Below are 25,870 nucleotides of genomic sequence, written 5' to 3' on the forward strand. Positions count from 1 at the left end.
GCCCTTTGCCACAGTTCAGGGGAGCAACCTTTGTGGAACTTGGGGCATTACCTCGGTGGGCGCTGCAGCCACCATCGCTCCTGAAGACCAGAGAAGCTACATCTCCCACCCAGGCCCTCGGCCCTCTCCAGGGGCTCAGTGTCAGGAACACATAAGGTTCTTTCGGTGGAAGTGACAGTGGCCGGCCATATGGTCACCTTGCTGCCGCCTCCTCGAGACCAGGCTGTATTTCCCCCTGACCTGCAGCTGAAACCTTCCTAGTGGACCATCAGCTCCCTGACAGCCTGACTTATACCTCGGTGCTGAGCACACGGTAAATGCTTAATGATCTTTCATTGGTTCGTTCACTCATCCATTCAGATGCTCTAACTTTATAGTCTTGGAAGGTCCCCAGATCCCTGAGCGCTGTCCAGGGTCCTATAGCGGGGATGTGCCACAGGTATCAGGAACCCCGAATCCTCCTGGCTCCAAGGCTAGCCTTCTGTCCACACCATTGCACGGTGCCTAGGAGGCCCTCAAGAAGCCGTCGTTGCTTGAATATTTTTTGTGGTTCTCTGTCCCTCTTCTCTCCCCCCCCCCGCCCTTTCCTCTATCTCTCTGTTTTTGATCCCTCTCTTTCTGTCTCCACCCCAGTCTTCCCCTTGTCTCTGCTTCTCCCTCCCCCTTTCCCTGTCTGTCTCTGTCTGTCTTTGTCTCTCTGTCTCTCTGTTTCTGACCCTCTGTTCCTCTCTCCAGTCTCTTTCTTTCCCGCTCCTATAAACTGACCCTATCATCTCTTCCCGCTGCCATCCTAGATCTTACAAACTGGGGGACCTCCCAGTCCTCGCTCCCCGGCCCCTGCAGTCTCCCTTCTGATCTCTGCTCTGCCATGCAAGCTTTCTCAAAGGTCTCTGAGCTGCCCCTCCCAGCGTCCTTTTCTGTGTCCTGCCTCTGGCCCGGCTTTCCAGCCTGACCCTGGGGGGCTGCCCACAGGCCTCCCCTCTTAATCTTCCCTCCCCCCACCCAGTTAATGGACTCTCCGAGTCTGAGACTTTGGCCTGGGATTGTCTTGAGTGAGTTTCATGGGGAGCAAGTGAAACTTTCTTATTCTCATGGGAGGGGAACATGTTTTCATATGTTAGCAATCGTTGGTTGATTTTCTCCTCATATTTGAGCTATCCTCAGATAGGCCACTTTTTCTGCAACCTCAGAGAAGGAGGGAAAGAAGAGGGAGAGGTAAGAGAGAAAAGAAGGGAGGGAGAAAGAAAAGAAATAGAGAAGAAAAGAAGAGATAGAGGAAGGAGATAATAGAGAAGGAGAGAGAGAGAGAGAAGATAGGATAGGGACAGAGACAGAGCAGAGAGAAAAGAGAGAGAGACAGAGAGAGAGAAGAAAGAAAGAATGAGAGAAAGAGAGAGAGAGAGAGAGAGAGAGAGAGAGAGAGAGAGAGGACAGAGAGACGAGAGAGACAGAGAAGGACGAGAAGAGAGAGAGAGAGAGAAGAGAGAGACAGGAGACAGAGAGAGAGAGAGAGACAGAGAGAGAGGAGAGAGACGAGACAGAAGGAGAGAGACAGAGAAGAGAGAGAGAGAGAGAGAGAGAGAGAGAACTTCTGGGGGTGGGGAGCATTGGGAGAAAGGCCCCTTGAAGGCCTGGATGGGGGAGGAAGCAGAAGGTTTGGGTAGGGTAGAGAGATGAGGCTGCATGTTGCCAAAGACCTGTGTTTTTCTGGAAAACAGATGAAGTCATCTGCTGAGGGGGAGGGAAGGCAGGTGGGGATTTTGAGGAGAAAATCATGTGGGAAGAAAGAGGGGGCAGGGCGGATTGGGATGACTGACTGGCCCCAGAGCAGTAAGGGCGCTGGCTGGCATCGTTTCAGGCCTGGTCCCCACTAATTGCTCCCTAAATGTCACAGGAATGAACCACTGGGTTGCCTTTGTGCCTGGGGCGCTCTGCCGTGGAGGAAGTTCCAAGAGCCAAGAGTTGGAGGGGGGAGAGGGGAGAGAGAGCAGCAGCTGGAACAAGGTTTTGGCCTTGTGGGCCTGTCACTTTCTCTAACATCGCCCCGGCTCTATCACTTTCTCTAGCATTTCCGGGACCCTGTCCCTTTCTCCAGCCTTGCCCCCCGGCTCCATCACTTCCTCCAGCCTTGCCCCCGGTTCCATCACTTTCTCTAGCATTTCCGGGACCCCGTCACTTTCTCCAGCCTTGCCCCCTCCATCACTTCCTCCAGCCTTGCCCCCCAGCTCCATCACTTTCTCTGGTCTAGCCCAGCGGCCCATCCGCCTCCGTGGCCCTGCTGTTTGCCAGGTTTGGGTCCCCAAGGGCTGCCCCCCCCTTCCCAAGGCCCCCCCTTCCCCCCCCCCCCTCACGGGGCTCCACAGTCTCCCCGTGCCCCTACCCCTCGGGCCGCCCCCCAGCTCTGCAGGCCTCATTTGCCCGGGCGCCCCAGGCCGGCCCGGCCTCCCGGGCAGCCTGGGGATTTTTTTCCCAAAAAGATCGAAGGGCCTGCCTCTCCGCGGGGCAAGGGCGGGGCCAGGTGTGGATGGGGGGGCCGGACGGGGCCAGGCCGGACGGGGGGCGGCGCTTTTGGGGCCCCCCACGTCCCCTGCACTCCCGGCTTCTCTGGACACTGACAGCTGCAGGTGGGGGTGGGGCGGGGCTGGGGCCTTCCAGCCCCCAAAATGTCAGAATAACCCCGTTAGACCATACCGATAAGGGACGGGGGGGAGTTGCAGCCAGATGGGCCCTGGACAGATCGCAAGTGTGACCCTGAGCTGGGGAAGGGAGGGGGGCTGAGCTAAGGGGGGGGGGGTGAGCGTTTGTCCCCCTCCCCGCCCGCCCTCTTCTTCCTCGGCCGTTTCTGAAGGCCAAGGGCCTCCCTGCCCCAGCCCGGCCAGGCCGGACCTCCCAGCCGAGTTTGGAGGCCCTTCGGCTCTTCCAGGGCCTCCCAGACGAGCCCGGCCCCCGGGGCCTCAGAGGTCATCGGGGTGGCTGGGCGGCCGAAAGGGATTTCTCCCGCTCCCGACCAGGGGCCCCAGCCCGCCCCTCCCAGCCCCCGGGCGAGGTGCTGCAGCTGCCGGGCTTCCGCGCCCTGTTCGGGAAGGCCTGGCGCCCTCTGCCCTTCCTCTCCCCCATGGGCCCGGAGGCCCTCTGAGGGCAGGCCGATGTTCCCGTGCCCGCAGGGCGCCCGTTGGCGGAGGGCGAGGGACTGGCAGCGGGCGAGGGACTGGCAGCCGCCCCCCACTTCAGGGGGGCCGATGGGTGTGTGGAGCAAAGCCGCGGCCCAAAGCTTAGGGGGCCCTCGCTAAATGAAGCCACTGAAAAGGGCGAAAATGATGGAAAGAGCTTGGGGGCCCCTTGGGAGCCCGAGCCGCCGCAGCCGCAGCACAGCAGCCGCCAGAGCCGCAGCTGCCCTCCGCCCCCACATCCCCGCCCCCGGACGGGCCCAAGCCCCACTCCGCCGCCCCCAGCTCGGACCGGGAAGCAGGGGTTGGGCCAGGCTGGGAAACGGCGCCCCAAGGGCCTCTTGAGCCGGCCCTTTTCCCCCGAACAGGGGGCCAGATTTGGGGCTGTCCAAAAACGAGCCCCGGGGAGCATCTCCTTGGGAGGGCGTGGTGTTTGCTGCTCCCACGGGGGGAGGAGGGGCTGGGGAGCACAATCCCGCTTTAGACCAAGCTCAGGAAAGCAGCCCCCACTGAGTTGGGGCAAGGGCAGGGTCCCGGGCTGGCCCCCTTTCTCCCCCCGCCGCCTTCATGCCCGGGGCCCACCCCTGTGGACGGCCCAGGGCAGGGCCTTCTGAAATGTCTCCTCCCGTCAGCTCAGAGCTGGGGGGATGGGATCCATCGAACCCCCGGGAAGGAGACCAGGCAGGGAAGCGGCCCCCCGGGGCCGGAGCACGGGCCCACAGGTGGTTCGGCAGAGGCCTGCCCCTCCTCCTCTAAGCCCGGCCTGGGTTACCCCGGGCCAAGTGCCCCCAGACCCCTGCTGCCGGTTCCACTGAGCTCTGTTGAGGCGACACCCCATTGTTCATGGAGGAGGGGGGAGGAGGAGAATAGGAGGAGAAGAGGACGGACAAGGGGGGGAAAGGAAAAGAGAAAGGGAGGGAAAAGGAAGGGGAGACGGAGGAGGAAAAGAAAGGGGAGGGAGGAAAAAGGAAGGGGGGGAAAAGGGGAAAAAAAAGGAAAGAAGGGAAGAGGGGAAGGAGAAAGGAAAAAAAAGAGAGGAGGAAGAGTGGGAGGAAAGGGGAAGGAAGGGAAGAAAAGAAGGGGAAGGGAGAAAGGGAAAAGGGAAAGGAAGAGGAAGAAGGAGGGAAAGAAGAAAGGAAAGAAGGGAGGAAAGAAGGGGAAGGAGAAAGGAAAGGGGAGGAAGGAGGAAGGAGGGAAGGAAAGGAAAGGGAAAGGAAGGGGGAGGATGGACCAAATAAAGAAAAAGGATTGGGGGTCCCAGTTCTAGGCAGGTGGGCCGACAGCAGGGAGGGCCCTGCATTAAGGTAAGAGCATCTGGTTTGCTGTGACACTGGCCAGTCTCCCTCCCATCAGGGTCTCAGGATGAAACTGAGACTCGGAAGATGAAGGCGCTGGAGCAGCAGATGGCTGAAGTCCCTCCCAGGACGTTTGTGGGGGTGCTGACGCCCCTGGGCCCTCCCAGGCCACCCATGACGGGATCCCTCCACCGTGGCTGGGGGGGTGGGGCCCGGAGAACCCGGGCAGGGCGGGGGGCTACTGCTCTGGCCGGGCCATTTCGGGAAGCTCCAGTCCCCAAGAGCCTTCTTCCAAACCTTCCTCACATCACTGGAATCAGTGCCCAGCGGGCCTCATAAGAGCGCGGAAACCCCCCCGAACCCTCGGACCTCCCTCCCCTCCCCCCATGATGTGAGCTGGTCAGAAAAGCCCTGTGTCCTGGGAGGAGGGGGTTGAAGCCTCGGCCTTTCTGAACCCCCCAGTTCAGGAAACTGGAAGGGGCCGGCGGGGCCCGCCCCCCTTCTGCTGCTGCCTCCGGCTCTGGGCTCTCACCCGAGTCTGTCTTTTGTTTCTTTGGTCCCCAAGAACTCCCAGGGACCCCTCCCGCCTCCTGGCCCTCTGGGCCTGGCAAGTCTTGGCTTGGGGGGGGGCCCCCCCCCCCCTGGCCGGCCACGTTGGCGTCACAGCAAATTGGAAAGGGCTTTGTGACCCGTGCATGAAGCTGCTGGATCCTTGGCCCTGATTGGCTGCCCTGGGACCAGCTCAAAGCCTTGGGAGGCCTCCCTCCCTTCCCCCAAAGCTGGTCAGGCCCCTTGAGGCTGTGCCCTGGGGACCCTGCCCAGGCTCTGTTTGCACACCTGCAGAGACGGGGCCCTCATTCCTAAGACCATATCCACCATTCCCCCTTCAAAAAATTTTAATTTTGAGTAAAGATTTCAAAGAATTCTTCATTTGCCTGACGGCCGGCATTCCAGGCTTCCCCGCCCACGGCCAAAGGGCCGCCCTCTGTGGTACCCTCTCTGCCCCCTCGGTCCCTGGGAAGGGGCTGGAGGCTGCGGCCCCATGCAGCCCCCCAGATCGGGCAGTGACAGTGGCCCCGGCTCTGGCTCCCAAGGTTCCCCAGGACGGACCCGGCCCAGCCAGGCTGGGGCGTGGTCACGCCCCAGGCCGGGCAAGGGCTTTGGGCTAATTTAAAACCTTGCAAGAGGGAAATGTCCCGTGGGGGGCGGGCGGCTACCCACACCATTAGTGCCGTGGGCGGGGGCCCGTCCCAGGCCCCTTTTGGGGGACAGCCTGGGAGGACAGGGGTGGGTGGGGCCTGTTCTCAGAGCCAGGGGGAAAGGGGGCCTCCTGGAGGGGGTAGCACCCGCCCCTGAGGCAAAAACAGCATCAGGATTGCCTGTCCAAGGGGCCTGGATCTGGGAGGGGCCTGCCCTGCAGCGCCACCCAGGGAGCCTGCCTGAACTTCCTGCCCCTGCCCCTGACTCCCCCACACAAACATGCACACACACACATACACACACTCACATTCACACACACTCACACAGACACACTCAGATATACACACAGACACACACATACACATACAGACACACTCACACATACACATACAGACATACACTCACTCAGATACACACACACTCACACTCACACAGACACACTCAGATATACACACAGACACACACATACACATACAGACACACACATACACATACAGACATACACTCACTCAGATACACACACACTCACACACACACAGACACACTCAGATACACACTCACACACACACATTCACACAGTCTCACACACACACACACACAAGCTCACACACTGAATTACTTTCCTAGTTGACTGAAAGCAGCTCAATCCTTGGCTCCCTCAGAAGACTGGGCACCTTTGCCAGTTTTGCTGCAGCTCAGGAGCCCCCTGGGTGTTCCCCCAGCGCTCCCCAGACTAAGGCAGACCCAATTTGGTTTGGGGAGAAATGCTCACCTGGCTGGCACGATCGGTTGCTCCCCGTATGGGACACGCACTCACAGGCTCAGAGCCCAGGGGAGGGTGGGCTGTGCTCCGAGGACAAGAGGCCGAGGACCCACCGCAGGTCTCGAGCGCTAGACGGCCTCTCCCCCCTCTCTGAGCTGGGGTACGAGAACTTCCCTTCAGGCGTGATGCTCCGCCAGGCTCCCGCTGGCCACGCGGCTGCGCCTGGTCCATCCTTGGTTCCCAAGGCCGACGCTGCTAGGCACTGGTGGGGCTCAGGAAGGCCGGCTCGTCTGGCCTTGCAAGGTCGCCGGTGCTCCTCCGGCCGCTGGGAGGGGCCCTGACCCAATCTCTGGAACAATCTTAGTTCCAAACCAGGAACCAGGGGCCCCTCTGCAAGACTGTAGACGGACCTTAGAGTCGCCAGATTTCTCAGTGGATCTGAGCTTGCTCCGGTTGGGGGACCCGCTTAGCCTGGAGGCCCTCAGTGTTGCGGAGAAGCTGCCCTGGTTTCCCTAACCGGGAGCACTCAGACTCCTCTGGGCGCAGTTTCCTCTGCCAGAGGAATAGGCCCTTGAGAGCGCTGAGGGGCTCCTTTCTCCTCATCTCCCACGTGCCTCGCCAGGCCTGGGCTGGCCCTTAGTAAATGCTTGTTGGCAGATTGAGATGCAAAAGAGGCGGCGAAATGGGGCAACACCTCCCAGGTGACCAGTTTGGGTTTTTTTTTTTTGTTTTGTTTTTTTTTGTTTTGTTTTGTTTTTTTTAATTATAGTAACTTTTTATTGACAGAATCCATGCCTGGGTAATTTTTTTTTACAACATTATCCCTTGCATTCACTTCTGTTCCGATTTTTCCCTCCCACCCTCCACCTCCTCCCCTAGATGGCAAGCAGTCCTATATATGTTGAATATGTTCTAGTATATCCTAGATACAATGTATGTGTGCAGATCCAAACAGTTTTCTTGTTGCACAGGGAGAATTGGATTCAGAAGGTAGAAGTAACCCAGGAAGAAAAACAAAAATGCAAACAGTTTACATTCATTTCCCAGTGTTTTTTTTTTTCTTTGGGTGTAGCTGCTTCTGTCCATCACTGATCAATTGAAACTGAGTTAGATCTTCTCTTTGTCAAAGAAATCCACTTCCATCAAATTACATCTTCATACAGTATCGTTGTTGACGTATATAATGATCTCTTGGTTCTGCTCATTTCACTTAGCATCAGTTCATGTAATTCTCTCCAAGCTTCTCTGTATTCATCTTGCTGGTCGTTTCTTACAGAACAATAATATTCCATAACATTCATATCAGGTGACCAATTTGTTGACATTTGTGGAGCGTGGGTCCTGTGCCAGGTGCTGGCTAAAGGCCGAAGACGGCGTGGGTCCCTCCAGCGTTAGCCTCAGTAGAGATTAAGCCCACGTGGAGGACGATGGAGGGAGGGTGTCTCAGGAGCTCTAGGGGACCCAGAGGTCGCAGGCTTGGGGCACAACCCCTGGCTCTTCTGGCCCTTCCCCCCTTCTGGCTTCCAGGGGTAGCCAGGAAACGAGCAACCTCCTAGCCTGGTCCTCTCGTTCCCTTCTACAAGGTGAGTCAGTGAAGGGAGCAATGAGGAGCAGGACAACACTGACCTTTGGCTCCTCCTGGACCGCCCCAGGTGACCGCCGATCATTCCCGAGATCCAGGGAGACCACCCCATCCCACTGCCCACAGCCCAGGTTCTCATGGGCCAAGAGGGGGCCAAGGTGCCCAGGGGTGGGAAGGGCAAAGAGCCAGGAGCCTCCCGTGGGACCAGGTGTCATCTGGGAGCCCGTGTCGTCCTCTGTTAAACGGGGATCACGTTTCCTGGCGTCCGCAGCCGTGATGGGGGGGACCGGGCTGCCCTGGGTTCCCGGGCCGATTCCTTCTTGGTTTCCCAGCAGTCTGACTTGGGAGCCCTGGCGAAGATGAGCAAGTCGAGCGCAGACAAGGCAGAGATTCCCAACGAGCCGTGGGAACCAAGCCCCGGCCCACCCTGTCCGGGGACCCCAGACAAAGCCCCGGCCCCCAAGAGCCAGGCCTTCTCTGCGGCCCGGAGCCGGAGCCGGGGCCGCCTCTTGGGCCGCTGCCACTCGGACGAGGCTTCGGCGATGGACTCCCACCAGGAAGGGGAGCCGGCCCCGTGCCCCATCATTCAGCTCAGCCCCATGGTGGAAAGGCCCCTGAGTGACGAGCGGTCTGGGCCGTAAGTGTCCGCCCCAGCCCCAGGCCCCGGCTCCCTCGGGGCCTCCAGTGGGCTCCGGGACGGGCTCTCACAGCCGCCTCTTTGCACTGAGCCCAGACTAACACATGTGGCCTTTTTCCTCTGAAGGGAGCAGTCTCAGCCCGGGGTCACTGGGGGCGCCTTCAGAATCCTCTGGGCCAGCTGGGCGGGACCTGTGCGCTGATGTGGGGGGGCAGGGGGGACAGGGGGCTCCCTCAGTGCCCGTTTCCACTGCGTCTCCCAGGCAGCCGCCTCAGGACCCCTCCGCCCCCGCCTCGGAAAAGTCCCTCAAGCTCTACGACCGCAAGAAGATCTTCGAGGCCGTGGCCCAGGGCAGCTGCGAGGAGCTCGGGGACCTGTTGGTCTACCTCCAGCGCAGCCTGAAGAAGCTCACCGACAGCGAGTTCAAAGGTACCGGCCCGTCTGCACCGGGGAGGGAGGGTCCCCGGGAGCCGCGGGCCAACGATGCCCTCTGCTGTTGCCCCAGACCCGGAGACCGGGAAGAGCTGCCTGCTCAAAGCCATGCTGAACCTCCACAACGGCAAGAACGAGACCATCCCCCTCCTGCTGGACATCGCCCGGCAGACCGGCAACCTGAGAGAGTTCGTGAACGCCAGCTACACCGACAGCTACTACAAGGGTGAGGGGGACGAGGGGGCCTGGGCCGGCGGTCTCCCGCTCCCGGGGGGGCTGCTCCCAGGGCGCTGATGGGTCCTTTTGGCCCCCCCTCCAGGCCAGACAGCGCTGCACATCGCCATTGAGAGGCGCAACGTGGCTCTGGTGATGCTCCTGGTGGAAAACGGCGCCGATGTCCACGCCGCCGCCCACGGGGACTTCTTTAAGAAAACCAAAGGCAGGACCGGCTTCTACTTTGGTGAGCAGAAGGCCAGGCGGTTCTTTTGTCCCATTTCCAGTGGTCCTTTCGTTTTCTCATCAGGCGCCTTTCCCCACGCTCCTGGAGAAGGAGCCGCCATGATAGAGATGTCCGCCATGCCCCCCTTGCAGGAGCGCCCCAGGGCTCCTGCCCTCCTGGCCCCTTCACGTCCTTGTCCCCGTTTGGCTGGGCCCTCTTGAGGCCCTGCACACACCCCCGGCAGCAGCTCCTGCTCCTTGGGGTCCCTCCCGGTTGTCATTACCTACAATGCATAATAGCCCGTGACAGTCGTGCACCATGGCTTGTTCAACCACCCTCCAATCTGGGAGGGCCCTTGGAGTCCCACCCCCACTCTGGGGGCCCCCTTGGATTCTAATCCTCAATGTGGGGGCCCCCTTGGATTCCCACCCTCCTAATGTGGGGGCTCCTCTTGGATTCCCACTCCCTTGGCAAAGGTCTCCAAGGGGGGACCCCCTTGTATTCCAATTCTTTGCTACCACCCAGAGGGCAGATCCTTCTTGGCCCCATGAGCAGTAAGGACACATTGAGTTCATGCTTGACATGCTTACCCTGCCAGGGTCTAGAGAAAGCTGGGGCGCTCTTGTTCCTCAAGGAGTCACCATCCTCCCCTGGAGCAAGGGGAGCCCCACTCGAAGGTTCCTAGACCTTTGGGGACACTTGGTTTTCTGACACTGAGCTACTGAGGAGAAGGAAGGTCCCTGGGAACCCCAGGGCCCCCCTTGGGGACTCGCCAGCCTTCCTTTTTCTTTGGCTGCTGTGGGACAGCCAGGTCCGTTGTCTGAAGGAGGCTGGGGAGGCTGCGGGAATCTGGGGGCTCAGCCTCCGTTCTTCATCTCTGCTGTCCCCGTGGAGGTGGCCAGCCCCGCCATCATGCACGGGCCCAGCCGCCGCCCCATAGCCCTTCCCAGGCTCCTCCCAGAGGGCCGTGCGCTCACTGAAAACCAGTTGTCCACTGGCAAGAAAGAGCAGGGCTGGGGACAGGAAAGGGACGGCGCAGGGACCCCATGTCCTGTCCAGGCTCCTGGTGGGGACCTCCCCATCCCCCTGAGCTGTCTGTCACCTGGTTTCCATGTCCGCCATTTGCGAAAGCTGCTTCAGACCCAGGTTTCTGGTAGCCTCCGGTCACTCAGGCCCGGGCACTGAGGAGGTGCCCATGGGGCGCCCCGGGGACACGGACCCTGGCCCTGCCCTCAAGGAGCTCCCAGGTAACGGTGGGAGAAAATGGGTGAATGAGTCTGGATGGTCCGGGGGTAGGAAATCCAAGGGAGGCATTAAAGGGAACCTTCTTGTAGAGGGCGGGGTTTGAGCTGAGATGGGAGGATACCAGGGAAGTAGGGCGGGACAGGGAGGGAGGGGGAGCACTGCAGGGAGGAGGGGGAGCACTGCAGATACCCCACAGGCTCCAAGTAGGGAGATATAAGGATCCTTTTTCATAATGGAGCCTGCCCCCACCTTTTCAGTGTTCTTCTACCCCCTTTACTCCCCTGCAGCAGCTCTCACTTCCTTGCACCTCACATCCCTCAAGTGGGAAGCCAGGAGGGCACAAGGCTGTGCCCCTGGCCTTAGCGGCATGTGCCCCTACTGAGTGCTCCTGGCCCTGTAGTGACCCTTCTGCTTCCCGGCCGCTCCTTGGGCACCCTCTCATGCCCTCCTGCTCCTTAGCCATGGTGCCTTCCTGAGGCTAGACCTTTGGCTCGGTTCCTCCACATGGCTCCTCATCTCCCCCCGGAAACCTGCCTTTCCCTTAACTCCTGCCTTACCAGCAGACTGACAGTGCTCCGTCCTTCTGGTCCCCTGGGTTTGAGCCTCAGGCCCAGCTCTAACTCTTTGTTCTCTCTCCCTCTCCCCTCTCTCCTCCCCCATGTGGCCCATGGCCATGTCCTGCTGCCCCACCCAGTCCTTCCTCCTGCCCACGTACCTGCGGCCTCTGAATCAGAGCTACTTTCCATCTGGACGATGGTCTTTCCGTCTCCAGTTTTTCCTTGTCCAGTCTGCCCTTCCCAGGGAGCGCCCGCTCTCCCTCAGGGACAGCTCTGCACATGTTCTCACGTGCCCAATCACGTGCCCCCCTTGCCAGCTGAAGAAGAGAGTCCGTCTCCACATCGTGCTGCCTCCCTGTGGCCCCAGCCCCAGCTGGATGGAGCGGGCCCGGGGTGCTTCCAACCTGACTTCAGAACTTAGCTCAGCTGGGTGACTGCCTCAGTGCCCTCCTCTGTCAGACGGGAATAATGTCCTTCGAGGGCTGTCGTGAGGAAGCAGTGAGATAATCATTGTAAAGTTCTTCCAGCGCCTGGCACGTAGTAGACACTTAATAAATGCTTGTTCTTTCCCCTTGCCCTTGAAACCACCGTTTGCTTTTTCTTGCTGGGGCACTAGTTCCAAACCAGGGCCTCTCTGGTCTCAGGGCTCCCTTGACGTGGTCACTTTTCCTAGTAGAAGAATTGCTCTTTGGGATGAAAACCATCTTTTTGTGTATATTTTTCTTTTTAAAAAATTGGCTGATTGATCTTCACAAGCATCGATCATCTCTTTTCAACTACCCCCTTCCCATGAAAAAGGAAACATGATAAACGTGCACAGTCCAGCACTATGGGCCACGCGGGTCACGTCCAAAAACGTTTGCCTCGTTCCCACATCTCGTATCAGCCCTCTGGACCAGTGGTTTATTGTTTTATCGGATTTGTTTGTGCAAACGCTTTCATTTTATCGGCTCCGAATTGTTTGATTTCCTGTTATTCTCTCTACCGCTTAGTCATGAACGCTTTCCGATCCATAGATCTGAAGGCTCATCTCTTGCTTTTTTAATTTGCTTCCGACGACGTGGCCAGATGGAGTTTATCGGCATCTTTGGTATCTGCTAGAATGCTGGCCAGCTTTCCCAGCTCTTTTTACCAAGTGGTGACTCCTCATGGCATGGTGGAGGGTTGAGGTTTGTCGAACACTGTTTGTTTTCTCCTACGTGTTGGGCATCCAATCTGATTCCCGGATTACTTTTGAATCCAGAAACAAATCATTTCATCGATAGGGCAGGGACTGGCTGGCTGGTTTGTGTTAGTGTGCCTCGTGCTTATTACAACGTCTGGAAAATATCAAGTGCTTAATGAACGTTCTACCTGTCTACCTACCAATCTACCCATCCATTCACCTGTCTATTTACTATCATCTATGGATTTATCCATTGAGCTAATAACCAATTTCTCCATCCATTCATCTATTTACCTACCTATGAATCATCTATTTATCCATCTATTTACCTATCTACAAATCTCTCCATCCATTCACTGTCTACCCATCCATTCATTCATCCATCCATTCATCTATCATCTGTTTATCTCTTATCCATCCATCCATCTACAAATCTAGCTATTATTTCTGTTTTTTCAGGCCTTCAAAGCCCTGGGTGGTCTGACTTTATCCTTCCTTCCCTCCTTGTCTTGGTTCTCCTTTCTCCCCTTTATGTGTACTCTGTTCCAGCCCCCTTGTTCTCCCTGAGGTCTTGGGTCTTACTTTCCCAGACCCCCATGTTTTATTCATGGCCCATCTTCTCCCCACCCCCCACCTCAGGTGTTCCCTCCTCAGACTCTTCTTGACCCTTGCAGCTGCCCTGTTGTACTTGACTTCTTTTGTGAAGTGATTCCACAGTGCCGGGTACACAGTAGGAGATTAATAAGTGTGCATTCCCTCCCCTCTCCCCATCTCATCGCCATTATTTGTGTCTTCCTCCCACAGATGGTAAGCTCACTGGGGTGGGGGTTGTGCCTCAGTTGATCTCCAGGGCCCAGCACAGTGCTTTTCCCCCTCCTTGGTGCCGCCCCCAGCCTTGGGATGGACCCCTCAGTCTCTTTCCCCTTCCTTTAGTAGAGGGGTGGGTTGTGGCCACGACCCTCACCCGGGTTTGCCTTCAGCCCAGGAGCCCCCTCGAAGGCCGGGCTTTCAGGTGAGGGGGCGCCCCCTCCCATCTCTCCCCGAGACTGCCGGGCAGCCGGGGAGGAGGGGGCGCTGGGGGGGAGGGGCCTGGCTGGGGGAGGGGCCTGGTGGGGGCTCCCGGGCGGCGCACGCCCTGACTCCGGCTGCCCGGCCCCCAGGTGAGCTGCCCCTGTCCCTGGCGGCCTGCACCAACCAGCTGGCCATCGTGCAGTACCTGCTCCACAACCCCCACCAGGCGGCCGACATCCAGGCCAAGGACTCGGTGGGCAACACGGTCCTGCACGCGCTCGTGGAGGTGGCGGACAACACGGCCGAGAACACCAAGTTTGTGACCAGCATGTACAACGAGCTGCTGATCCTGGGGGCCAAGAGCCAGCCGGCGCTCAAGCTGGAGGAGATCACCAACAAGAAGGGGCTCACGCCGCTGGCGCTGGCCGCCAAGAGCGGCAAGATCGGGGTAGGCGTCGGCCCGGGGGCTGCGGGGGAGGGAGGGCTCGGGAGGGAAGTGGTGAGCCGCGGGGGGGAGGGGGAGCCGTGGGGGCGGGGGGCGCGGGAGGTCCGGCCCCGCCGTGGGGAGGCGCTCCTGCGGGGCCGGGCCTTGAGCCTCCTCGGTCTGTGGCTGCTCCGCGCTCGGCCTTGGGAGGCCCAGGGCACGGAGGCGGTCTCCCGGGGCCTCCCCGCGGCTCCTGGAGGTGACACGCCCGCTTCTCGGGCCAGGTCCTGGCCTACATCCTTCGCCGAGAGATCCAGGAGCCCGAGTGCAGGCACCTGTCCCGCAAGTTCACCGAGTGGGCCTACGGGCCCGTGCACTCGTCCCTCTACGACCTGTCCTGCATCGACACCTGCGAGAAGAACTCGGTGCTGGAGGTGATCGCCTACAGCAGCAGCGAGACCCCCGTGAGTGCGAGGCCGGGAGGGGCGGGGCGGGGGCGGGGCCGGGGCGGGGCACAGGGGCAGGGGGGACAGGTGTGACACAGCTACTGTGTGCCAGGCGCTGAGCTAAGTCCTGGGGATACAAAAAGAGGCAAAGGCCGGCCGGCTCAGGGGGTTTCCTCCCCAAAGCGGGAGGCGGGGTGCCCCGGCTCTGGACCCGGCATTAAGGGGCAGTGGGAGGGGCTTCCTGTAGGAGGGGGGATTTGGGGTGGGACTTAAGGAAAGCCCGGGAGAGATCAGGAGCCGGAGGGGAGGAGGGAGAGTGCTCCAGGCCTGGGGGATGAGCAGAGACAAGGCCATGTCACCTACTCCCTGGTCTTCTAGTGCCCAGCCCAGGCCCCGCCCCCCGCCCCTTGCCCCTGTACCCATCCCAGGACCTGTCCCGGGTCCCCTGCCCCCTGGCCCTGTGCCCATCCCAGGCCCTGCCCCCTGCCCCTGTCCTCCAGTGCCCACCCCAGGCCCTGCCCCCTGCCCCTGCCTCCAGTGCCCACCCCAGACCCTGAACGGGGTCCTCCAGTGCCCAGCGCAGGCCCTGCCATCTGCCCCCTGCACCTGTGCCCAGCCCAGGCCCCGCCTCCCGCCCGCTGCCTCCAGGGCCCAGCCCAGGCCCTGACCCGGGTCTCCCAGTGCCCAGCGGAGGCTTTGTGCTCAGTATGGGAGAATGTGTTCTCAAATCCCTCTGGTCTGTCCCCCGCTCACCTGGTGCCCTGTCCTGCGGAGGGGGGGGGGGGGACAAGCCAGGGCTCCACCCGGCTCCCGCTCTGTCTATGGGGTGAGAAGAAAGCGCAGGCCCGCGGCACCGTGTGACCCCCAGCGCTCCCTCCGCGCCCTGCCCTCAGTTTCCCTCGGTGTCGGGGGAGGTGGCCGGGGTCTCTCGGCTCTGGCCTCTGCCCGGGCCTGCTTCAGAGGCTGAGCCCCTTCTGCCCCCAGAACCGCCACGACATGCTGCTGGTCGAGCCCCTGAACCGGCTCCTGCAGGACAAGTGGGACCGCTTCGTGAAGCGCATCTTCTACTTCAACTTCTTCGTCTACTCCGTGTACATGGTCATCTTCACGTGCGCCGCTTACTACCGGCCCATGGGCGACCGGGTGCGCTGGGGGCGGGGCGGGGCGGGGCGGGGGGCCTGGCGGGCGCTGCTCCTGCCGCTGCCCGAGTGGCCGAAGGGCTTGTCCCCGGGGCCCGGCCTGGCCCCGCCCGCAGCCTCACGCGCCTCGTCCCCCTCTCCTCTTACAGCCTCCCTTTCAGTTCGACCACAGCCTCGGCGCCTGCTTCCGCGTCACGGGGGAACTGCTGTCGGTTCTGGGGGGCATTTACTTCTTTTTCAGAGGGGTCAGTATTATCCTGAATGTGTCTGAGGGCCGCGGGCCCACGGCTACCCGGGGATGGGGTCGTGAGGCCGGGAAGGCCTCGGTCCTTGAATGAGGGCCGGGACCTGGGGAGGGCGCCCCCCGCCCCCCCCCCCAGTCAGGGACCCAAAAACCAGGGGAAGGTGCTGGCCATGAGGGAGGGGCCAGTCGGAGTGGGTAGAGAGCAGGGGGAGGGGCCATTCGGAGTGTGGGGAGAGCAGGGGGAGGGGCCAGCCTGAGCACCAGATGCAGCGGTGCAGGGGTGCGGGCCAGGGGCACCCCCAGCCCATCCCAGCGTGCGGCTCTGGCTCCCCGTGCCCAGGAAAGCGCCGGCTCTGTGCTCTGCAGAGGCAGCTGGGATGGGGGAGGCTGCCCTCCACCCGTGGGTCTCTGTGCCCTGCAGATCCAGTACTTTCTGCACCGGAGGCCTTCTCTCAAGACTCTGTTTGTGGACAGCTACAGCGAGGTGCTCTTGTGAGTGGTGGCCCAGGGTCCCCGCGGGGGGGGGGGGGCGCGAGGCCACGGGGCTCTTCCCTTCCGGGCCCCTTCCCTTCGGGGCCCCTTCCCTCCCGGGCCCAGCAGCCTCCGGCCACACGCCCAGTAGGGCAGGGGAGGTGCCCCGGCTATTTCAAAGTTCAAAGGTGAGCTCGGCCCCTCCTGGGCCTGACCCCTGAGGTCACCTCTCAGAGGCCCCGGGGAGATGGGGAGGGGGCACACGTCAGCCAAGGTGATAGAGAAGCCCCCCAGTGCTGAGCTCATGGAACCAGGTCTCACCCATGGGGGGAAAGGGGGGTGGGCTCCCGGACAGCATCTGAGCCCCTTCCCTGGTCACCTCCCGAGAGAGTGGGGAGTAAACAGTGTCCTTGGCTGCCCGCGGGCATTGCCAAGCAGGGGGCAGGCAGCTTCTCGGGGCCATCAGTGGGCAGGGCCTAGGCTGGGCTCCGCACCCATCTGGGCCCACTTCTGGCCTCCTGCTGCTCTGGGACGCTGTCCATGGTCTCTGACCTCAGGGAACTTGCCCAGAATCCAGCAGGAGCCCGAAGGGAGGCCCCCCCTTGTGACAGAAATGTCAGCTATGGATGTGCTTTGTGCGGATGCCCCCAGGCCCTGGCCCCACCCCCATGCCCCCCAGACCCCACCAGGCCCGGGCCCTCAGGCCCCCCCAGACCCACGCCCCTCAGGACAAGCCAGGCCCTGGCCCACGCCCCCAGGACCCCGGCCACTGAGATTTTGGGGCATTGTCAGCCCAAGGCACAAGGGACTCTGTTTGCCGGGAGGAGGAGACCTTTAGCTTCCTCTCTCTGGCTGGGACCCAGCGCCGGGTTTCAGCAGAACCGGGCCCTCGGCCGCCCTCGGCCGCCCTCGGCTCTATTTCTGCAGTCAGAGAAGGCGGGTTTGCTGCTTGTGGGATCTCCCTTCTCTGTCCCCATCAGCCGCAGGAGGCAGGGGCTACTGGCTGCGGGGCTGGCCCTGGGGCAAGGGGCCAGAGTGGGGCGGGGGCTGGGGAAGGACCAGAGGCCCTGCGCCTCGTGCTTAGCCCCTAAGAGGCCGAGGCTGCCCCACGGGGCCCGGCCAGGCTTTAGACAAGGCGCGGGGACCGCGGGGGGCTTCAGCCCACGCCGGCCGTGCCCCCGTTGCAGCTTTGTCCAGTCCCTGTTCCTGCTGATCTCGGTGGCGCTGTACTTCAGCCATTACAAGGAGTACGTGGCCTTCATGGTGTTCTCTCTGGCCATGGGCTGGACCAACATGCTCTACTACACGCGCGGCTTCCAGCAGATGGGCATCTACTCCGTCATGATCGAGAAGGTGGGTCCGGGATGGCCCCGCAGGCCTGGGGCTTGTTTGGCCGCAGTCCTGGGGCCTCTGGCCGCCCCTGCCCGGGGGGGGGGGGCTCTTCTGGGGGGGTCTCCGGGGGTGGTCTTGGGGGGCTCTCTGGGGGAGTCTCCAGGGGGGGCCCTCTGGGGGGAGTCTCCGGGGGAGGTCTTGGGGGGGCTCTCTGGGGGGGGCTCTCTGGGGGGTCTCCAGGGGAGGTCTCAGGGGGCTCTCTGGGGGCCCTCTGGGGGGAGTCTCTGGGGGGGTGCTCTCTTGGTGGGGGTCTCTGGAGGGGGTCTTCAAGGATGGAGCCGGGGGGGGCGGGTGAGCAGGCCCAAGTTCCGGTCCCTCTTCTCCAGCCTCATGGGGTCAGAACAAATGAAGGTGACCTCGGTGAGCCCCGCCCAAGGGGGAACAGTGCCCACAGTCATACCATGGTGGCTCGGTCAGCCAAGAAGCATTTATTAGGCGCCCACGCTGTGCTGGCCCCAGGGCCCGAGACAGACACAACAGAGCTGCCTTTGAGGGCTCTTAATTAATTTTAATCAGTGGAGGGGGCAGTGAGGTGAGCGGGATCAGGAGCGGCCACCTGGCGGAGACCCCAGTTGTGTGGCCCTGGGTGACTCATGTCAGCTCCACTTGCCTCTGTTTTCCCCTCCGTGCAATGGGGACAACAGCAGCGCCTCCCCCTGAGTTATTGTTGGGATCGAGCACCTGGCACAGTGCCTCACGTGGGGGGAGGGGCTGGGCAACCACCAGCTGTCCTTGTTAGTGGGAGAAGGGCTCAGACTCAGAAGGAGAGAACGAGAGGCAAAGCTCACTCAGCACAAATGGGGGGGGGGTCACTGCCTCTGCTGGGGAGGAACGCCCCCGACCACCGGCCAATCAGAACGAGCAGCAGGCTCGGCCACAGACATTTCAGCCAGGCCGGCCGGAGGTCGGGAAGGGCCGGGTCTCCCCCAGAGGCACCCGCAGCCCCGGGAGCCGCTCCAGTGGGGCCCGAGGGAGGGAAGGAGGGAGGAGGCTGAAACTAGAGAAGACAAAGCCTCCCGCAGGGGGAGAGGGAACCCCAGGACCCTGCAGACCCTCAGAGGGAAGCAGCCCCCGGCCCTCCCTCCTCTGCCCCCCATGCCTGCCCCCCAGGAGAGCAGCCTTCCTTCTCCTGTTCTCCCCCAAAGTCTCCAGGAGCCTGCATTGGTCCCAGCCACCAAAGGTTGGGGCTCGGCTAGAGACAAACAGGAAGCCTGGTCAGAGCGAGAGCCCAGCCTCTGCCCAAAGGCCCGGGGTGCCCAGCGGCCGGCGGGGGTCTCCTCGGAGGGCCCACGGGGGCAGAGGGGCCTTTTTGTGCCTCCGGCTTTGGGGGAGCCTCCAAAAGCCACGCCATCATTGTAACGCGGGGTGGGCGTGGGGGGGCTCGCGACCCCTGACACTGGCCAGCTGTCTCACAGGCACTGCGGGGTCTCCCCAAGTGGGAGCTGACAGCAGGTCAAGGCTTGTTCCACCGCTGCCTCAGCTTGTCTGGGGAGACAGGACAAAAGTAGACCCAGGGTCTGGGCCCGCAGCCTTCTAGGCCAGGGGTCCACTCTGAGCAGAGTCCCCTCCTCTTGCAGATGATCTTGAGAGACCTGTGCCGCTTTATGTTTGTCTACATCGTCTTCCTGCTTGGATTTTCCACAGGTGCGCAGAGGTCCGGAGGGCTCTAGGGGGCCGGCGTGGGGGGGCTGACGCTGGGGTCCTGGGTGGGAGGGTCCCTCTGCCGGGAGGGAAGGCCAGTCCACGTGGGTGTGGGGAGAAGGCCAGGCCTGCCGCCAGGGGTCTCAGGTGCCGGAAGTCTCAGGCATCGGGGGCCTCAGGCATCCAGGGTCTCAAACATTGGGGGTCTCAGGCATTGGGGGTCTTGGGCGTCAGGGGTCTCGGGCATCGGGGGTCTCGGACATCAGGGGTCTTGGGCGTCAGGGGTCTCAGGCATCGGGGGTCTCGGGCGTCCAGGGTCTCGGGCGTCGGGTGTCTCGGGCGTCGGGGTCTCGGGCGTCAGGTGTCTCGGGCATTGGGTGTCTCAGGCATCGGGGGTCAGCCACGGCCCCTGATTCCCCATGGGCCCCTCAGCGGTGGTGACACTGATCGAGGACAGAAAGAACGAGACGGAGACCTCGTGCCACGGGGGGCGGCGCTTCCCCGGCTGCAAGCCCTGCGCCAGCTCCTACAACAGCCTCTACTCCACCTGCCTGGAGCTCTTCAAGTTCACCATCGGCATGGGGGACCTGGAGTTCACCGAGAACTACGACTTCAAGGCCGTCTTCATCATCCTGCTGCTGTCCTACGTCATCCTGACCTACATCCTGCTGCTCAACATGCTCATCGCCCTCATGGGGGAGACCGTCAACAAGATCGCCCAGGAGAGCAAGAACATCTGGAAGCTCCAGGTGCGGGAGGGAGGGGGACGGGCACACGAGTGTGCAAATGTGTGCGAGCGCACGTGTGAGCGTGTGTGGGAGCGCGGGTGAGACCCCTGTGGCTGGGTAAGCGCCACGTGAGGGTACCAGACGAGCTGTGTGGGAGGGAGCGGTGCGCTCAGGGCGAGCCTGCAGGGCCGACCCCAGGCCAGGTAAAGGTGGGTGGGCCCCCGGGCGGCGCCCATCAGCTGGGGGCCCCAGCAAGTCTCATGGCCGGAGCCCGTCCTCACTCTCAGCCCCCTTCGTCCCTGGCCAGGCTGGCTCTGGGCGGCCATGGAAACAGTTACGGCCAGGGGCTGAGAGGCTGGCGGAGGGGAGGGCTCAGGAAAGCGGACTGAAAGCCTGGGGGCCGGCGCCAGGGGCCAGACCTGGCAGGCTGCTGCCGTCGGGGCAGGCGCTCTTGAGGAGGAGAGCCCTGGGCCAAGGAGAATAAGAGCTAGATGCCAAAAGGAAGGTTCAGAGACCGTCCCAGCACCTCCCGGCCAGCTGGGCAGAGACCAAGGCCCAGGCGGGAGACAGGGGCCGCCCTCGGGAGATCATGCCCTTTCTTTTCCTCACCAAGGAGAAGCTTGGCTGCCCCCCCCCAATCCCAGCCTCCACTTGCTCCGAACCCACCACGTTCCCCCGCCCCCAGGCCCGTCCCGCACCAGGCTGCTTCTGACCCAACGGGCCCGAGAGCCAGTGTCAGGGGCTGCTCCAGGCCCAGCCCTTGGGACCCTCCCTCATCTTTGTCTCCCCGCAGAGAGCCATCACCATCCTGGACACCGAGAAGAGCTTCCTGAACTGCATGAGGAAGGCCTTCCGGTCAGGGAAGCTGGTGCAGGTGGGCTACACTCCTGATGGCAGGGAGGACTTCAGGTGGTGCTTTCGGTGAGCCCGGGGTGGAGGGGGTGGAGGGGAGAAGGGGGGGGGGACAGAGAGAGTCCACCAGAGAAGTGAACGTAAGAGAGAGAGAGAGAGAGAGAGAGAGAGAGAGACAAAGAGGAGAGACAGAGACAAAGAGGAGAAAGAGAGACAGAGACAGACACAGAGAGAGACAGAGAAAGAGAAAGACACAGAGAGAGGAGAGAGACAGACAGACAGAGGAAAGAGACAGAAAGACAAGAAACAGATAGAGAGCGACAGAGAGACAGAGACAGACAGACACACACACACACAGATCCATTAGATGTCAGAATGATTGGAGTATTTTATTTTCCCAAATAATGTAAAGATGGTTTTCAGCATTCATTTTTGTGAAGCCTTATGTTCTAATCTCTCCTCCCTCCCCCCTTACGACCCCTCCCCCGGCAGCGGCCATCTGACAGAGGTTACACCCGTGCAGTCCTTTCCAACACCTTTCCATCATGTTGTCCAAGAAAAATCAGACCAAAGGGGGAAAAAACATGAGAAAAAGCAGCCAAAAGGTGGAGACGTTATTTCGCTCACATTCGGTCTCCGTAGTCTCTCTCTGAATGTGACTGGCGTTTTCCATCCCAAGTCCCTCGGAACTGCCTCCAATCTCCCCCTGTTGATGAGAGCCCGGGCCATCGGGATTGATGGTCACACGGTCTTGTTGTTGCCCTGCCCAATGTCCTCCTGGTCCTTCTCCCCTCCCTCTCCGGATCCATCCCGCCGGCCGATTCTCCCAGAACAGTAATATTCCATTACGTTCACTTCTCTGGTGGACGGGCACCTGCTGCGTTTCCAGGTCCTGGCCACTACAAAAGGGCTGCCGCAAACGCTCCTGCACATGTGGGCCCCTTTCCGTTTTTTAATCTCTTTTAATCAATCTACTTGATCTCAAGTATTGACCCTGCTGGATCAAAGATTGTGCCCAACGTTATAACCCTTTGGGCATAATTCCAGATCACTCTCCAGAATGGTTGGATTCGTTCACAACTCCACCCACAATGCATCAGTGTCCCGGTTTTCCCACATCCCCTCCAACATTCCACATTATCCTTTCCTGCCATCTTAGCCAAGGGGAGAGGTGTGAGGTGGAGCCTCAGAGTGGTCTTAATTTGCATTTCTCTGATCAATAGTGATTTAGAGCATTTTTTTTTTCATAAAACTAGAAATGGTTTAATTTTTTCATCTGGAAAGTGTTCATACCCTCCGACCGCCTCTCAGTTGAGGAATGGCTCATACTCATAGATATGAGTCTGTTTTCTGTCTGTTTTAGAAACAAGGTCTTTACTTCTCACTGCCCAGGAAGCCGGGGACCTGATGTCCTGGGGGTAGCTCAGCCATCGCTGGTCGATAGCCAGGCTTTCTGAGAACCGCTGCTTATGCCTTGACGCAGAGCAGGGGAGCAGGAGTAAGCCTGGCTTGTCATTATGATGACGTGTTGTCCGAGTGTCTTTCCCAAGAGAAAATCTAGAGGGACTTCATCCCTCGGCTCGGAGCCAGCTCCTCTGGGACTCCAGATTGCATTAAAATAAAAATCCACATTCAGCGTATATCGTTAGCCATTCAACATGGGAAATGTGCTTGGTAGAGACTGTATAGAAAGTAATCTGCCTTTGTGCGGAGAGGATGACGGGCAGCGTTCTCCAGTGCCCGTTTTATGTGACTGCTCTTCAATTAAGTTTTTTTCTTTTAAAATTATCTGAGTTTGAATATGGACAGATTTCTCATCAATTAAACCTGTTGCAAAATGTCATAATAACATTTTATCCTTTGAAATATAATCGTTAAAAAAAATGAGCCCTTTATCAGAAACACTAAAAAAAATTTCCCAGTTTTCCATTTCCCTTCTAATCTTGACTGCGTTGGTTTTGTTTGTACAAACCCTTTTTAATTTAACCTAATTGAGATGATCTATTTTGCATTTCATCATTTTCTCTAGTTCTTCTCTGGCAGAAAATTCCCAGATCCCCACGGATCTGAGAGGAGGACTATCTACCCCTTGCCCTCCTACTTTGTCGAAAAGTATCATCCTTTAGGTCTAAACCATGAGCCCATTTCAACTTTAACTTGGTACAGGGTGTTAGGTGTTGCTCGGCGCCTACTTTCTGCCATCTAATTTCCCAATTTTTGCAGCAATTTTTGTCAGATGGCAAGTTCTTATCCCAGAGGCCGGGGTCTTCTCACCTCCCAAACCTAGAGCTGCTGATAAGCAGGGGGCCGCTCATCAGGCTCTACATCAATCAATACCCATCTACCGCTTTATAAGCACCTACTGTGTGCCAGGCACTGTGCCCAGCATGCACCATGACTTGGTGACTTGTAGGGCAGGATTCCCCCTTTGCAAGTCTTGATTCTGGGCAGCTGAGCACTAACAGCTATCTCTGTGTGGGGGCTGTTGGAGACCCCAGGCCGTCTGCGCCAGGGCCGCTCCCAGGAGCCACCCGCAGGCTCCTTTGGCACGGCCCCTGGTCACGAGACCCCTCCCCAGCACCCGCCCAGGACAGGCGGGGATCTCCAGTGTAACAGGGGATGGGGGGAGGGGACAGGGAAAAGGGCCAGTGAGGGGAGCCTCTCCCCTGGATGGCTTTTCTGCAGAGTGGATGAGATCAACTGGACCACTTGGAACACCAACCTGGGTATCATCAACGAGGACCCCGGAAACTGCGAAGGGATCAAGCGCACCTTGAGCTTCAATTTACGCTCCAGCCGAGGTGGGTGTCCGGGCTCTCTGGCAGAGGTGGGTGCCCCCCATGGATTCCCTGGGGTGCCCCGGCCGAGGCAGGTGCCCCCCCAGTTCTCCAGCCAAGGCAGGTGCCCCCCCCCCGCGGGCTCTCTGGCTGAGGCTGGTGCTCCCCCGTGGGTTCCTTTGCTGAGGCAGGTGCCCCATGGGTTCTCTGGGGTGCCCCCCACGGGTTCCCCGGCAGAGGTTGCTGCCCCCCCCCGCGGGTTCTCCGGCAGCCGCCGGCCGCTCTTGGGGACTGAGTCGAATCGGACCTGGGCCAAGCAGCCTCTTGGGAATAAGCTGGGCCCCTGCCCCGGGGCTGGGGGCAGAAGGGGGAGAAGAGCGAGATCTCTGACTGGGAAGGGGCGGGCTGGAGTCCGGCAAGGAAGGGAAAAGATTTGGACGCAGTCGGGGGTGGCCGTCACCCGAGAGCTCCCCCTCTGTCCCGGCCGGGCCTGCAGATCTGGCCGGCGGAGGGCCTCCCACCACTTGCTGCCCCAGCGCTCCCCACTCTTCCCTTCTTCACGGCTGCCGGGGGGGGGGGGGGGGGGGGGGGGGGGGGGGGGAGTGGGCGGCCCTGGCCGGGCTCCCACAGGCAGGTCCCTGCGCGGTTCTGCGGCCGCGGGCCCTGAGTGACCGCTCCCCGCAGTTTCAGGGAAGCACTGGAAGAACTTTCCTCTGGTCCCGCTTTTGCGGGACGGGACCAGCCGGGACCGGCGCTCCAACCCTCCCGAGGAAGTGCAGCTGAGACCCTTCTCGGGGTCCCTGAGGCCCGAAGATGCCGAGGTCTTCAAGGAGCCTCTGGCGCTGCCCCCGCAGTGACGCCGGGCCGGCCTCCGGCCCCTCCCTCCCCGCACGCCCGGGAAACTCGCGGCTCAGGGAGCGGGGGTGCGGGGCGGGGCCCGAACTTGCCCCACCCCGCGGCTGTTGCTCTGGCCCCGCCTGCTCGTCGCTGGGAGGTATCGGGCGGCTCTTCGGGGAGGGAGGGCGAGCCCCCTCAGGCCGCCGGCTCGGCCCCTCTCCTGGCCCTACCCCACGCAGCCCCCTCCCCCACGCCGCCCCGGATGGTAGAGATGGCTGCCCACCTTAGCCGGACCCCGCCGCCGTCAGTCTGCCGCTTCTTAGCCCCCGGCCCCTGGGTCCCAGCTGTGTTTGTGCCCGCGCTGCAGGCCTGAGGGGGACATGTCCCCGGCCCTCGTCCCGAGGCTCCCCCAGCCTTCTCTCCGTCGCGGACCCTTCCCGAGTCCTGTCCAGTGTAGAAAATAAATACATGGGATCAGCAAAACCAGCGGTGGCGGCTGTTCTTTAAAAAGCCCCCGGAAACGCAGCTTCCCACAGTCCTGGGCGCCCCGGCCCGGAGCCTGATGTCAGGGCTGAGCTTCTGGGGCCGCCGGGGAGAAGGGAGGAGGGGGGGAAATGGGGGGTGGGGAGATGGGGCGAGGGACCGCCCACCGGCTATCTCAGTGACGGCGCCCGGCCCTCAACTTCCCGCAGCAGAGTGCGGGCCGGGCCCAGGCGCGCCAGCCTCACCCGCGCCCCTCGCCCGACCCCACTGCCCCCCACGCGGCCGCGAGAGCCCCCGACACGGAGCCCGGCAGCCCAGGCTTTGGGAGAAACCCTGAGGAGCAGGACTGGGGTCCCCGGTGCCCACGTGGGCTGGGCGGGGCGGCGCTGTGCCCTCCCTCACACACGTGCTCACACGCCCCCCCCCCCCCAGGGTTACTTCTCAGCTGCTTGAATGGGAACCCATAGTATGGGGTCGTTCCTGGACTGGGGTGTCTCACAAGCCTGGGCGTGGGAGCTGGAGCTGGGGCGGGGCTTCTCCTGCCGGATTTCTTCCTCTTCCCGGTGGGACCCACGACTGGCTCCTGCCTGACTCTGGGAACCAGCCCAGCCCTGGGCAGTAATTGGGGCTCTGCAGACACTAGGTGCTTACTAGTTGCACAGCGAGTGAGGACAGGGGCCAGCCTACGGCCCACCCCACATGCAGCCAGGTAGAGGACCCCAGCTGCAGACGATTAAGGCGGGGCCCTCCTACAACTGTTCCGGGGCAGGGCTGCAGAGCTGGGGTGTCCAGGGCCGGGAGGACGGTGCCTCGGGATGCATAGAGGAGGACGTGAGTCAGAACTGAGGGCTACAGGGGCGTGACAACGGCTCAGACTGGGGGCAGAAGGACAGAGCCGCTGCCTGGGGCTTCCGTGGCATGTTCTCCTGTGGGGGGGGGGTTC

General features: G+C 61.2%; 1 protein-coding gene across 4 annotated transcripts; it reads left to right on the forward strand.

The window, feature by feature from the left end:
- The first annotated feature begins 7,991 nt into the window (after window positions 1-7,991).
- On the forward strand, window positions 7,992-24,927 carry TRPV1 (transient receptor potential cation channel subfamily V member 1). Of its 4 annotated transcripts, none has more exons than XM_031957368.1 (16): window positions 7,998-8,077; window positions 8,340-8,644; window positions 8,907-9,073; window positions 9,150-9,302; window positions 9,396-9,536; window positions 13,643-13,941; window positions 14,202-14,381; window positions 15,348-15,506; window positions 15,652-15,747; window positions 16,087-16,238; window positions 17,405-17,570; window positions 19,187-19,253; window positions 19,683-19,999; window positions 20,772-20,899; window positions 23,516-23,631; window positions 24,292-24,927. In XM_031957368.1, the coding sequence occupies exons 2-16, from the start codon at window positions 8,367-8,369 to the stop codon at window positions 24,462-24,464; spliced, it is 2,592 nt and encodes an 863-aa protein (XP_031813228.1). In that variant the 5' UTR covers window positions 7,998-8,077; window positions 8,340-8,366; the 3' UTR covers window positions 24,465-24,927. The 4 variants fall into 4 exon arrangements, with proteins under 4 accessions (XP_031813231.1, XP_031813228.1, XP_031813229.1 ...); XM_031957369.1 differs by having other exon boundaries at window positions 8,343-8,644; XM_031957370.1 differs by having other exon boundaries at window positions 8,000-8,077; window positions 16,168-16,238.
- The last annotated feature ends 943 nt before the right edge of the window (window positions 24,928-25,870 follow it).

Source organism: Sarcophilus harrisii, chromosome 3 (genome assembly GCF_902635505.1).
Source record: "Sarcophilus harrisii chromosome 3, mSarHar1.11, whole genome shotgun sequence".
Lineage (NCBI taxonomy): Eukaryota > Metazoa > Chordata > Mammalia > Dasyuromorphia > Dasyuridae > Sarcophilus > Sarcophilus harrisii.